The 15,489-nt window shown below is 36.1% G+C and overlaps 1 protein-coding gene across 2 annotated transcripts in view; it reads right to left on the bottom strand.

Moving 5' to 3' along the window:
- Nucleotides 1-1,635: 1,635 nt before the first annotated feature.
- cadm1b (cell adhesion molecule 1b) overlaps nucleotides 1,636-15,489 on the bottom strand; it is a 146,245-nt gene continuing 132,391 nt past the window's right edge. For both annotated transcript variants that reach the window (XM_043259271.1, XM_043259272.1), the window contains 2 exons: nucleotides 5,976-6,101; nucleotides 1,636-5,443 (listed from right to left, as the gene is read on the bottom strand). In XM_043259271.1, the coding sequence (XP_043115206.1) occupies nucleotides 5,325-5,443; nucleotides 5,976-6,101 (245 nt within the window). In that variant the 3' untranslated portion in view covers nucleotides 1,636-5,324. The remainder of the gene's footprint in view (nucleotides 5,444-5,975; nucleotides 6,102-15,489) is intronic.

Below are 15,489 nucleotides of genomic sequence, written 5' to 3'. Positions count from 1 at the left end.
GTCACATTAAGTATGGCAGCACAATGACTTGGCACATATAAAATTCCACAGTCAAAAAGGTCCATTGTCTTTTAAAACCGCGATATACAGTCTCAAGCACATCTCACACAAAAGTCACTTTCTAACAAGCTTTGGGTTTTTTCTTTTTAAACAAGATGAATGCATGTCATCAATTTGAACCTGTTGCAAAATCTGTCGGCTTCACACAAGATTTGTGGACTCCTTTTAAAAAGACTGGAGTTCGTTCATGAAAATTTTGCAAACACTGCCGAATTTGCAGTTTTTTTTGCTTTTTTGTATGAGGGACATTGAAACTATCATCTATAGTTACATAATAATAATAATAATAATAATAATTTCTATAGTGCAAACAGTAGCCCATAGTACTATGATTGCTATGATTCTAAAGCATGGAACTGATAAAATGTAAAGCAATTTGAATAAAAATGTAAAGCAAATGCATAAATGTAATTGACAGCATGTAACATGCTGTTGACAGACTTAATTTAACACAAAGGTGAATCAGTGGGATGATTCTAGAAATCACCTTATGTAGCTCTTACAAGTAATAAATAAGCGGTAGTGCTGTAGCTCAGCTACGAGGAAACTGTGTGGTTCTTCTATTAAGACCGCATTTATTTCACCCAGGAGGATATTTACCACAGCACTGAAAGCATTAAAGTTATAACACTTGTATTTTGCACTGACCTACCCTTCCTTAGAATTTATGACCAATCAATGACCCTCTCGAGAGGAACTTCATGCATGAACTTAAGAACAGCAACTGAGAGACTGTATATATAAATAACTCCAGTGCTTTTTCTCATGGGTGGTTTTTGCCTTTTTCATTAGGCAGAGATGGCCACAGTTATGCTTATGAAATGCACAGAAAATTAATAAAGAGTTCAGTGCGAATTGAACGATGTAATCAACACAAATGTGCACTTTCTTCACAGTAAGCAAGAGGAAGGAGTCGATGCCGATGTTGTTTACAGCATATCAGCTGTAAAATTTTACAGTGTCCATGTTAAACAAGTTACAGCAACTGCCGACCAATTTGAACTGATACATATTCTGAATGTCGATAAAGGTCTCTGGGTGGTATAGTTGCAAGAACACTCTGATTGGTTGCTCTGATAGGGTTTGCGTTTCTTCAAAATCCTTAATGCTAAGAACGAGCAATGCTAATAGTACTGCTTTCCTTAGCAAGCGCTGCTAATTATAATTGGATTAAACCGATTAATAGTTTCTTATTAGTCATAAAGGTTCTTAGGAGCCAAAAGTAGAACAAAAGTGCAAGTCATCTGGCAAGTCTTCTCATTCCAATGCAACACGAGCTCAATTATACACTAACACGCTGCTGTTTCTGCTCAGTTTTTCCTCATGTTTCACTTATTGTAATTAGCTTTGGCACAGAATTTCACAACATATGTTTATAGCATTGCCAAACCACGAATCTCGATGAAACGTGCTATCAGGTAATCCATCCTCAGTATGACAAATGAGACTATTTTAGCAATTAGAAAGAAATCAAATGTTTCTATATAAAGTGGTGTAAAGCATGTCTGAAACGGCGCTAATTGGACACTTCATGAAGGATATCAGTTTCAGTAAAGGTATAAGACACAATTAAACTGCTTTTTGAACATTAATACCTCTTTTTATTAAGACAGTACTGCTCCATTTCTGTAAAAATGTATTTTCATGGTCAAATACAAAGTGTAATCGGGAACATGTAAATAACTTTAATTACACAGGAATACAAACTACAGAGATGAGACAAAAATATCTGACATAAAACCTATGAAAACAATGAAGAATGGCTCTGGTGGTACAGGTTGTCTAAAAATGGAAAATGAATTGTAAATGTAAGCACTAAGATTCACTTCTTAGATTTATTTATTTTTTTTAAATAAACCTATCATCTGCTGTGTCCTAACTATACAAAGTAATATGAACATTTACACAGTGCACAGCATCTGAAGCGCAGATAAAACATGTCGAACATGCTCTATTCTGCAGGATTTTTTTTTTTTTTGATAATAACTTAAAGTCTTTTCAGATATGGGGCATCACTTTTGCATTCTACCTGAGATGCAAAAAATGAATTCATAGACAGACCTGAGACAGGGCAGAATCAAACCTACGCTGAAGGTATGTTTGTGTGTGCATGTTTTCTTTTTTTTTTCTCCAGGTTTGGGCAGTTTTAGATCACTTACCATTTCACTTGTAAATATTAAAATAAACGTTAGAAAAGAAAGTAAAAGAGTGATCTGGCTGTATGGGTTGGTGGATCCACTCTGGAAACCCTCACCATGTTATGACTCTTTGTAGCCCTCACTCCATATTTGACATAAGTTGGAAATAGCTTCATGCCATTACAATTACAGTATGATAATTGAGAGAAATTATATAATATACAATTATAAATGCTTTTTTTAAAATTCACATGCTTGGAATGTCAATCGGATGCACATTTTCTGTATGTACACTACAGTTCAAAAGTTTGGGGTTGATAAGATTTTTTGTTGATGTTTTTAAAATAAGTCTCTTTTGTTCACCAAAGTTGCATTCATTTGAATAAATAAAATTAATGTATTCCTTTGATGGCAAAGCTGAATTTTCAGCATTCTTCAGTGTCACATGATCCTTCAGAAACTATTGTAATATGCTGATTTGGTGCTCAAGAAACATTTCTTATTATAATCACCGTTGTAAACAGCTGTGATGCTTAACATTTTTGTATAAACTATGATACGTATTTTAAAATATTCAGTATACCGTTAAAATAAATAACAGCATTTATTTTAAATAGATTTTTTCTAACGTTATATACATCATTACTGTCATATCTGTGGAATAAAAGTATTAATTCATAAAAAAATAATAATAAATCTTTTCACCCCCAACTTTTGAATAGTAATGTATGAAATTGGGGCCAACGTTTTTTTTTTGTTTTTTTTTTTTTTTTAGGGGGCATAATGTAACTTTCATTTTCTTCATTCTCAATCAGTTTAGTGTCGTAGGCGTTCAGAATATGATATGTTTAAATAAATCTGCTGCTGTATAAAACCACAAAATTCTGTACAACATACAATGACGATCAAAAGGAAAGTTTCTTTCCATATAACCAAGTATAAAGAGTGGCATTAGCTACGAGAGCCTCGCACGAATATACCATAATTTATTAGCGTTTCAAATCTAAATAATGCTCACCTGTCAGATAATCTCAGGAATAACACTAATAAAAAACAAACAAACAGAAAAAATAACACTTGATAATACACAAATTCATGTAAACGCTATGACCAAACAATTTTGTCACAAGGATTTTACAATGTTAACCGTACTCTCACCATAACTCCAAATTGCCCCCATGTAGTTAATCACAAACAATACGCATCTGTCCAACTGTCTAGGATGCTGAACGAAGGCCAAAGATATGAAACAATGCCTGATATGAGTGTAATATTTCACCAACTATAGACTAACTCTACAATAATGTAATAATTCCACGCTCTATACATTTATAATACATTTACGAGCGAGGAAACACAATACATGTCCCTGGTAAAATTCTCCCTCGCATACATCACCTGAAAACAAAGCATGTTTGATGAGAAACAGAACTTTTAAAAACTATCGCATTATTGTAGAGTTATTACATTCAACCTGGCATCTACACATAAGCTGGATTGAAGGAATCGAGAATAAGAGCTGCTAACCAAAAATGTGTTGGAGGGCACAACTGTGAGTATGGCTTACAACATACAGGCTCCATCTATTTCATTTAGTACGAAAGTTTTTTTTTTTATGTCACTATAAGAAGCGCACAGAAGCACTAACAATATTCGGAGAAACTCACTGACCTCAACCTCATACTGAGCCTACTGAATGAGAACAAGCTAGAAATGAAAGCTATTTTACACTCTGATAGATATGTTGTGTTTCGTAGAAGGGGACATCTTTGTGACGGCCTTCCTGTACAGCTGAGCCAGGAGCCGATCTGCTGTTCTTTGCTTTGGCATTCAATTTTAATGCTTGGGCGTTAATTACAATAAATTAGTCGGTGTGTGAAGCTGGTATATGGATAATGCAATACAAGCCGGAATGAATATCAACACAAGCCGATTATAATCACATACAGTATATCTAAGGAACAATTAGGGCTGTCAATCGTTTAAAAGTTAAGCAAACCAACTACAAATGTATGCTGATGAATTAATCTAATTAATTCAAATTAGGCATAGGAGGACAATATACCGTTTGTTCGATTTCCATATCATTGAATAGAAGTCAATCAATCAACCCACAGTCCACAGTAAATCATTTTAGAGGTTGTCTCGTCTGTCCAACAACAAGAGGATTTGTCATTTTGTTAAAATGCAATATTTTGCGGTATATGAGTAGTTAAACTTTAAAAATGACAAAAGTAAACTGGGTAAATGTACCATTTATAAATTATAAAATTATAAACAACCTATAAATTCATAAATAATCGTTACAAATGATTAATTCCATAAATATCATTACATTATTATCGATTTTTGACAAAAATGTTGTGATTTTTCACCCAGATATTAATAAACAGTGCAGCGGTTTTGACAATGTTTCTAAAAACATTATGCCTAATGATTGCAAACTGGATTATTTTGATTAAATAAATAGATTGGACAAAAATGTGTAATGTCATTGAAAAAAAATTTACATTTGGATCAGTGGTATTATTTTTATATTTAATGGCATTGAAGTAATGTGTTTAATTGACAGCCCTAATATCAACACAAGCCGATTATAATCACATACAGCATATCTAATAAATAATGCAACAACACAATACTGTTGCTGAATGTCGTTGGTCACAACGAAAGAGGTTTCTATCTTCTCTAAGGGACTAAGGAGAGCAACAGGCAATTTGCCAAATAAATGACTTGGAATCAATCCATGAAAACAACCGTGGGTTCAGACGAAAACAAAACAACCGTGGGTTCAGACCGTTCGAGAGACAGTAGCTTGTGGGTGTCCTGATGAAAGTGGGAACTTCAGTAAGAACAGAACAAGGCACAAAATTCTTAGCAAATGTTTAAACTGAACAAAACCGGCCCCAGCAGGAGGTGTTGGATGGTGAAGCGGTCTAAAATTGAGCTCTCCTAGTGCTCTGCCATCCCACACCCCATCCGTCTCGATGGCAGCACCTTCTCCTCACCGTCTCTTCAGCTGCACAGGTGTGAATCCAGCCTGATTGAATCCCACAACCCCTACCTCCCAACCTAGCAGTCCACAGTTTGCTGTTCAGCACAGGAAGCTAGCAGGTCTAGTCAGAGTTAAATGTAGTATTCCTTCTTGTCATCCGAATTGTTGTGTCCCCCCTCTGCATTGATGATGGCAGTGTCGGCGTCCGCGGCGTCGTCCGCTCCTTTGGCTTCGTGGGTAAAGTAGGTACCTTAAAACAGGAACGTTTGTCATTTTCACAGATAAACAAAAAAAAAAAAAACCTGTCCAACTATTACGCCCGTATAGGTCGTTTGTCCATTGCTGCGTAATATTGGGCCTGCTATACTGATGATTATTGCACCAGAATGAGAGTATAGTTCCTTGCCATATCGGCCTAGAAAAGCACAACTTTTTATTTTCGGTCAGTCTTAGTACACAGTGTAACTACAGAAGAGTTAAGCTTTAAATCGGAAAAACTCTTTTTTTTTTGAGCGAGATGCTAAGAAGAAGAAGAAGAAGAAGAAGTCAGATTCGATGATCTATGCTAAGCTAAGTTAAAGTGCTACTGCCAGAACCGGAGATTGGTTTAACTCTAGGGGATATGGAACGAGCCTTTTTTCCAAAAATGTGGAGCGTTCCTTTTAAATAAAAGGTCGTTATAAGGTGCTTGCACAAATTACCTATAGGGTCATTTTTTGTTGGAGGACAGGCTAAAAAAAAAACTAATCAAGCTGAAGCCAGAATCGTGCTTTTTGATTTACCTTTGTGTCTTGCAAAATATCGTCCGAGAACAATCAGGAGACAAAGCATTGCGAACACAACCACCGCGACAATGCCGCCGATGACGGCGTGATCAATTTTCTGTGGCGCTCCATCTGCTCTTGAATCTGCGTCAAAGAGAAACACAAGCGCAAAGAAATGAAGGCAACACGTCAGATGGGAATTGAGTGTGAGATTCCTTGCCAAACGATGTTATTTGGCTTTAAATTAATTAATTAATTAATGCCATCTCCTTATATATATATATATATATATATATATATATATATATATATATATATATATATATATATATATATATATAATATATATATTAACAGTCATGCTAATTCAAATTAACACATGCCTGATAGCACCCCAAAAATGCAATATTTAGACTAAAAACACCTCTCAGCGAATCTGGCAGACGGTTTTCACATGCTCTTGTTTGTGACATTTCCTGTAAATGTGTAAATAGCATGACACAGACTAGCACATCCTCAAACACAGTTTGTTTGGTTTGATCCTGAAACATCAGCTGTCTGAGCCAGCACTGACACTGGGGAGATATAGTTGCCAGCCTAAGCCGGTTTGAATGAAATAAATCATATAGCATATATGCATGCTAAAACATTTGGAAAAGAGAGAATGCAAATATCAGATCTACCAATCACTATGATGAAACACCCAATATGCATCTATAAAGACTGGCTTTTTTTGCTCGTTAAGGCTGCATTTATTTGATAAAAAATTAAGTAACTGTAATATCAGGAAATATTGTTAGAACGGTTTTCTATACAAATATATTTAAAGTGCTTCGGTGTCACATGATCTTGAATTTGGTGCATGTGGAAACCATGGTAACAATATTTTTATAATAAAAATAAATATACATAAAATGACTATAAATAAATGTATTCTTACTGATAAGTCTTAAATGATAACATATTTAAAGATGCATATTAGCACCATATTGGTTACATTAGAGAGATTTATTATTGGTGCGCATTTAAAAAAATTTAAGTGTTTCTAAATCTAATCTTTAGCAAATCTCAAAATTATAACTTTGTTATTTTAAAAAACTCGCTTGAGGCATTTATAGCGCCTTCGGCTTTTAGTATTTTGTGTTTTAATTTTCTGTTGATAGTTCGCTGATGCATTTCTCCATTCGTGTATGTAGCAAAAGAGCTTTATTTGAGCTTTTGGTGCAGCGGCTCGTACGGTCGAACACAAGCTTTGTTACAGAACAGACAGAAAATAAACCCTGCACACATTCTAATTACACATTAAGTTTCCTGATGAAGTGCCTAGCAACCGAACCGCAAGAAAGAATGCAGACCTGAGAGCGAGCACTGAAAGTGCCTCAACAGAACCCGGACTGTATATTCCCCTCAATACTACTCATTCAGTTTTGTAATCAATAGCCTTTCATCAGGCATAAGAGCGATAGAAGCTGCCCTTTTCCATTTTGCAGAATCAACACAAGCTAAAGCTTCAGTGACCGACCTACCGTTTTTCATCTGATCAGCAACCAGCGTTCCTTTAGATTTAATAAGAACGCGTAGAGCTCTAACCAATTAGCCTACCAAGCACATTAAATACACGTCAATGCCGACGCCGGCGTGAAAACAAGATCTTTTGATAAACCCGTTTCTGCCTGCAGCAAACCAACAGATCCAGCCCAGCAGGATGACACAGTCTACTAAGATGCAGCTTTGATATGAGCTACAGAGGTTTCTGCATTGATATAGGACAGGGAAGCCCTGCATTGCATCATGTTGCACCAGAGGCACCTCTCATGGCTCTGGCAGCCTGTTCCCAGTGCTAATTAGCATGAGACTAGGAATGAACACAGCGGAGAGGAGCACTGTCACATTCCATTCTCTCCGCAGTGCCGCCCCCTCCCGCTCTCCGCCGGCCCGGATCCGCCCCTCCTCCCCCTCCTGCCTCCTGCTTGACACCAGCAGATAAATTAGCTGTCCAGGGGCACGGATATCTTAGCCTGCTCGAGGAAATTTTGGGGCGAATACAATTTTCGGTGACTATAACGCGCACGTGTAATGGAAAGCTCATGCGTGTTAGCGTTTAAGGCAAGGGACTACAGGCAAAAACATTGTTTTTTTTCACACACTGGGTCAGCCGGGAGATTTAGGGCTATTTGGATTTTCGTAATGTGCTTATTCAGACTAGCGGGAAGAAAACACGCAAAATACGCTTTTAAGTGTTTATTGTATTGCGCCATATCTTTTTGCATCTGCCGAATTCAGTTGCATATCTATGAAGGCCGTTTTCTCAAAATGAGTCAGAAATCTCCACCCTGAGTAACACTACATACACCAAACAGTTTTGACAGAGGGGGCTTGATTATATATAATTTTCCTCATTTTATACAACATTTTATTTCTAAAAACATGGTGAAAATGTAGGCAGCATTTTCTGATTTGGGTTATAAAAGAGATGTCAAAAATCCTTGACTCTAGTATGTCAACAAAATGAAATGAAATAGAATTTTGAACCTGGTGCATATTTAATTAGTTGTCACACTTGCATATTTAAACATTACATTAAACAACTAAGTATATTTGTAATACTTAATTTTTTGTGTAATCAATCAGACTAGGAAGTATCTATTTTACCCATTATTTACACCTTTGACTCTAGAATCTGAAGAAAACGTAATAGGATTTTGAATCTGGTATATTTTTAATTAGAAGTCTCACTTGCTTATTTAAACGTGACATTTCAGGGAGGAACAATTCTGATATTTGTAATATTTACTTTCTTTACCCATATTTATTTTATTTTACTCTGTTCATCTGGGGTGTCTTGCTTCAAAGTAATAGATCACTCAAAAATAAAAAAAAATTCTTAAGCCATCCAAGATGTGGTTATTTTTTTGTTTGTGGAAACTAATTTGGGAGAAATTCAGCATTACCTTCACCAACGGATGCTATGTAGCGAATGGGTGCCAAACAGCTGACAGCTGTTTTTAACTTTAAAGTCCTGCTTCTGGCAAAAACATGAGTCCTCTAGCCATAAAGTTGCTTTATCTGAATAAGGGGAGAAATACGCACATATCCAGCAACTTTTACAAGCACAAAATGGTCGAAAACAGCAATAAACAAATATATATCAGTGGATTTCAAACTTTTTTCATCTGAGGTAATGTTATGAATTATTATGAATAGCTTTTTGCTTTACAAAACATTAACAGATGGACTGGAGTCATGTGGATTACTTCAGGATTATTGTTCGGGCTATCATTCTGCCGGCACCCATTCACTGCAGAGGATCCAGAGTTGAGCAAATTATGCATTTTCTGCTACATTTCTCCAAATCTGTTCTGATAAACAAACTCATCTACATCTCGGACGGCCCGAGGCTGTGTACATTTTCAGCAAATAAGAATTTTTTGGATGAATTGTTCTTTTTAATATGTGACCTCCCTACCCAAGCTGCCATTTCATAATGTGCGTCCTGGACTGGGGAAGCTCAGGTCCAAACGTGCCGGCGGTAAACGGCACGTGGTGGGCTTTACAAACCGTGCTCGTGTTAAGCAGGCGGTGGGATACGAGTGGGATTTATTGGGAAATAAAGAGGACTTTTGCTTGATTTACAGCCGGGTGAGGCGGGGGGAAGACTTATGCACTGCTGCAGGGCCAGAGAGCTCATGTTTTATGAGTCTCATTCTGCATCTGTGCTGAAGTGACTAATTAAACTGCAGGCCACTGTCATTGCAGCAGCTGCGGACCGAAGTGGAACGGCCAAGCGCTCGCGAGCGGGTGAAGACATGAGAATATGAGGCTTACGCGTGACCGGCCGATAAAGTGCGGTATTCTTACAGCCTTCCTGTCTATTTCTGGCATTTCCCGCTAAAAGGCACTTCAAAAAAGTAATCAGGGAAATCTTCAGGAACAGAGCTCACAAATCTGTTCGCCGGTCCGCTTTTATTGGATTTTTAAATCTAGATTCGAGTTTCCGTACAGGTCATTCCCTGGAGTTTCGTCTCAGGGCTACGAGAGAAAGCCACACTGATGAAATGAAAAGGGAAATTTCTTTTTAAACAAAATCACCGCTCACCCAAGGACACCTAGGCGAAACAATGTGGCTAAGAAACGTAAATCACACGCCATTTGACTGAGGCACTGAACGACAGATTTTCCGCCGGAAAAGATTTAAAAAGGAAAAAAACATTAAGGAGAGGCCGAACGCGAACTCATTCGGATTCGCCCGAGAAAGGACCAGGGTCCCGGGGTACAAAGGGAGACCTTTCCAAACAAAGATTGGACCCTGAGCATGTGGAGTCTTTGAAGCATGTTTTCCTGATAGAGTCTCTAAATTGAGCTCGCAGGCCACAGGGGTGACAAAGACATTTGCTACTATCTGCGACTCTCTGTGAGTTAAATCACATTCACATAGTGAAGTCAGCGAATGCAAAGCGCTGCCAAAATATGCTCTAAAAGCAGCCTGCTACATGCCACAAAGCATATGGCTGGTGACATTTTTCCCCTGAATTGTGTAGATGGAATGATAAATATGCCAAGAGTCCAGAGCAGACGTCTACAGTGTGTGTCGGTGAGAGGCCTTTTCATATCGAACTCGCAGTCATTCAGCTTTTCTGAGTGACTTGCTGCTTGGTTTGTAATCACAAGGAAACATTAGTCAACTTCAAATAATAATTCATTTCCTTTGCACCGCAATCAAAGCGGAAAAGTCTCGATCGGAGAAAAAGCCGCTTCCGTGCGTTCTCTTCCCTAAACCGCTCAATTGGAGCGCGTCCTTTACGTCGTAAAGAAAAACAGGGGCTTTGAACCGGGGAGACTGTAGACGTGTCGTTTACTCCACAATGAAAAGAAGTGGCATCTTTGATAAAATCAGCCAGACTTATTTTGGCGCCTCGCCGCCTGCTGAGCTATCTTTGGCAATTGGACTAAAGAAGTGTTGAAGTTATGTAGCGTTTTTATACAAGCAATGGAGAACTTCGCACTTTCACTGAATGCTTCTATTTCTGACCTTTATTTTGGCATTACGCTGATGCATTATTACTGGGTGAAAAGCTTCTGTTTAATACTGTTGACATGGGTGAGGATGATAACAGAGCTCTTTGCTGCAGTGCATTTGGCTCTTTAAAGCTCTATTTAGCATACTAAAACTCAATTAGAATTTTTATTATGGGCTGTTTTGTTTTTAAACGTTACTAAAATCATTGTTAATATTACATTACATTATTTATGATTATTATTAATATATACACATAAAAAAAAAGGTTTTCACAATTGTAACTCCAATGTAAAACTCCTAATGTTAGTGTTTATAACAATAAGTAATGTAAAAATAAATGAATGCATACAACAATTACACTTGTTTCGCTATCAAAATTATTTTACTTGTGCTGTCAAATTATTAATTGTGATTAACTCACATCTAAAATAAAAGTTTTTGTTTGGGTTATGTCTGCTGTTTTAATTTATTATGTATATATATAAACATGCATTCAGTATATATTTAAAAATATTTATATGTATATACAAACATTTTTCTTAAATATATACACATGCATGTGTTTTTTATTTATAAATACATAATAAATATACATAGTACACAGTATTATGTAAACAAAAACTTTTATTTTGGATGTGATTAATCAATTGACAGCACTAATTTTTATACAATAAATAATTTTTATTTATTTTTAGTAATCTAATTTTTCTTCAAGACTGTCCCTAAATTTATTATTTTATATAAAACATATACTGACATATACCTGATATGCTAAATAAATACAGAAAATGTAATAAGAAGTTAGACATTAGACAAGTTACTGCACATAACTGTAGATAAAAATAAAAATGCAGATTGATCTCATTTGAATCGAACAAGCATGAGTCCATTTCATCTTCTATAAATATCAAACTACAAATGAAACATCTACTATAATCATTTTTATTAAATTATTTCTTAAAAGAAAAAAGGTTTTTTCAGAATGCATGGCAAGTTCATGAATAGTCCTTTTAGTCTTCTATAAATATCAAACTACAAACATCAAAACATCTACTATAATAAATCGTTTCAATATATTATGCTTACAAAAATGTATTTTATCAGGATACATGATACGTTATTGTAGGTTTTGTTTTCGTTTTGTTATTTACATCTTTTGCTACCGGCACAGTGAGATCTGCGCAGTAAGCAAGTCTCTAGCATGGAAACGTATGTGTGAATATCTCCAAAAAATACAAAAGGAGAAACAGTCACATACACTCGTTTAATTAAACTTGACAAATGCATGCACAAATTGTGAAATAAATCCAAAGTAATGAATTCAGTGTTACTGGCATTGCAGTATGCGAAAAATAACGGCTTCAAAAAGAAAAAAGTGGCATGGCTGCCCCTGCTCGTACCCAAAAACAAAAACCCTGCAACTTTTTGTACCACGTGTAATATGCATAATTCATGAAAGGGCTATTAAGAAGAGCATGTAGGAGGTGTATTCCACATCTGGCTCTGGCCTACATTATGACTGGCTTGCACACAAGCCCCACAGCATGCGCACAGCCTCACATTACCCCACCTCAGATGAGTGTGCTATAACCCACATTCACTGCCTGCTGAATGAGGGCGAGAAGAGGACGGGAAAGTTCAGAGACACAGTGTAAAATGTCGACACATTTTACTTTTTAAACTCACTATAATAAGTGCTAGAAATAAGGCGGAAGCCACAGGGATCATCTCAGTGGATGAGAGTACTGGAGGATCTTCATAGATAATGTAAGAGCCGCGGCGCTTTTAGATTGTTGATCAGTGTTGAGGTGTAACTAACTAAAAAAAAAAGTTTGAGTTAAGTAAAGTGAACTTCACTTTTCAAAGGCATTACAGCCTAGTTGCTTTAGTCTGATTACAGCTATAGTTTAGCAGTCTGCATGCATCCGAAACCACTTAAAAAAAAATCTTCCTCTGTAATATATGAAAGACTTGTTTTTAGTGAATCACCCTATACGATTCCTTTTGTTCATATTTAATGCAAGTTTAATTCATTATAATAAATCTATTACAATTGATTCATCCTAACCTCTCACATGTAGCACCAGCAAGTCTGATTCAGTTTGTTTAATAGTTTTATCCTAAACTTTTACTGATTCGTTGTTGTCACGGTGGGGTTGCGGGAAGGAGCACTCAACGAGAACATAACCCTTAACGGTTTTTAAATCTTCCACAAATGAGTAAATAACAATAAGGACAGGCAAGCAGGTAGACAGACGGGAACCGCACGCATACATAGACGAGACCGGAAGATTTAACGTAGAACAAACAGGAACTTATATAGCACAAAGGAAAGTACTAAATTAACTAGACACACCTGAACACAATGAGACAATCAACTGGGGACAGAAAGTAGGTCACCCAGAGCACATGGGACATGAAAAACAACAACAAACAGTCCTTGAATGTGACAGTCGGTGGTAATCAAAACGTTCATCCCAAACTCTTATATGATATATATATATATATTCTGGTTGATTCTAAAAAATCTAATAAAGATTTATTTTAAACTCTCTCATTTAGAGTGGTTAAAAAAGGCTGATTCATTCTAATGAATATGATCATTCCAATAAACTGATTCATTTTAAGCTCTCTCATACATATGTATCTCATTCTAATGAATCAGTTAATCACAAACTCTCTCGTATGCTATAAATTCTGGATGATTTTAATGAATAAACGAATCCGAAACTCTCGCATTCACAGCACTGGAAAGTCTCATTCATTCTAGTGAATCAAATCATCCCTGTGAACTGATTCATCCCATTCTGTCTCATATGTAGTACTATAAATACTGTTTGATTCTAATGAATTAATTCAACCCAATGAATCATTCCATTTTAAACTCTCTCATGCTGAGTGCTGAAAAGTCTGATTCATTCTAATCAATGAAGTGATCTCAATGAAATGATTCATCTTAAACTCTGTCATACAAAGAAAAATCTTATTCATTCTAATAAACCAACTTATCATAAAAAGTCAATTCATCCCAAACTCTCATATGCAGTGCTGGAAAGTATGATTCATCTAAGTAAATATTTTTTTTTTAGTAAATTAACAATCAAACACACTTTCCATAGTCAAAACAGATCTATTTTTTAGATCTAGTCAAAAAAATCTATTTTTTAAATAATATAGATTTGTTAAATGCTATAATAAGTATTTGTGCATGAATTTGACTGTTTCATTAATGTATGCAGTTTACATTTAAAATTCTATAATAGTTATACGAAATAGTGATTTTACACATATTTCCAAATCCTTCAAAGCTTCAATATCGTTTGCTACTTTTTGGGCAACTTGTAATTTAGTGCCGTTTTAAAAGGAGTAGCTGGACTTTAGATGAACTACTTGAATTTATGAGTAGTTTGACAAGCTGTTATTTGAAAGTGGCTCCACCAGCACTGTTGATAATGCAGGAAAACACAAAACTGATCCGCAGCAGTGCTCACGAACACAAGTGTACGTTATTTGCTTGTCATTATGCTGAAAAGATTAGTTTACGGTTTGCAATTGAGCTAAATTAAAAAGACAAAACTGAATGGGTGAATATTTTGGAATACAATGCAATTCTAATTATCTAAAACACTGAAGCACATGCAAGACAACAAACACCTGCTCAACTCAATTTGCTTTTGAAATCTCTCTCATGGGTTCATCTCATTAACACACAATTACCTCTCAAACAAAGCAAGACAATGGCACACAGCGAAGAGTTCATCGCTCCTCTTCTCACATTCACAATGGAGAAAAAAAATTGTTCATCTCACATCGGCTAATGCTTGAAACAATTCTGTCAGTTTGGGTTTGATTTCAGATAACGCTTGATTCATCCCAGCTGCAGACTGCGGTGGTCTGTGTCGTGAAGTAAAGTGTCATTTTTCATTGATGTGCCGTGTGAGTAGTGTTTTATTATGGCAGGATTCTGACAGAAGAGTGATAGAAAGGGAACTAAACATTGACACTGACATTGTCACAGGAGAGCGATGAGTACATTCATCCTCCATTGATTCTCTGCAGTTGCGTTCCCTCTGGAGGCTATAGACACTTCTGCGGGAACCTCTTCAACAACAAGAAAAAACTTCACCAATAACTGACGAAATCCCTCTTTACTCACTCGCATAGCACACAGCGTTGTTCAAACTGTGGAGTCAATTAAAACCGAATATTGCTGAAAATATTTAAATGATTTAAGACTTCATGTGGTCCGGACTGGTTTGGGTTTTTGCAATTAAACCCAACACATGCATTTTACAGTATATTTTTGGTGTGGGTTATGGTCTTATGTCATAAAAAATGTCTAGTCAAAACATTATAAATTAACATACGTCCAATTAATTTAAATAATGTAAATTATTTATATATATGCATGTATATGTATGTGTGTGTCCCTGTGTGTGTGTCTGTAATATAATATATGTAATAAACCAAACAAAATATCCACTGAACATTTTCATGTATGGAAAAACAAAACAA

This window comes from Puntigrus tetrazona, chromosome 15, assembly GCF_018831695.1.
Source record: "Puntigrus tetrazona isolate hp1 chromosome 15, ASM1883169v1, whole genome shotgun sequence".
NCBI lineage: Eukaryota > Metazoa > Chordata > Actinopteri > Cypriniformes > Cyprinidae > Puntigrus > Puntigrus tetrazona.
This window is presented reverse-complemented; position numbering and strand designations above follow the sequence as displayed.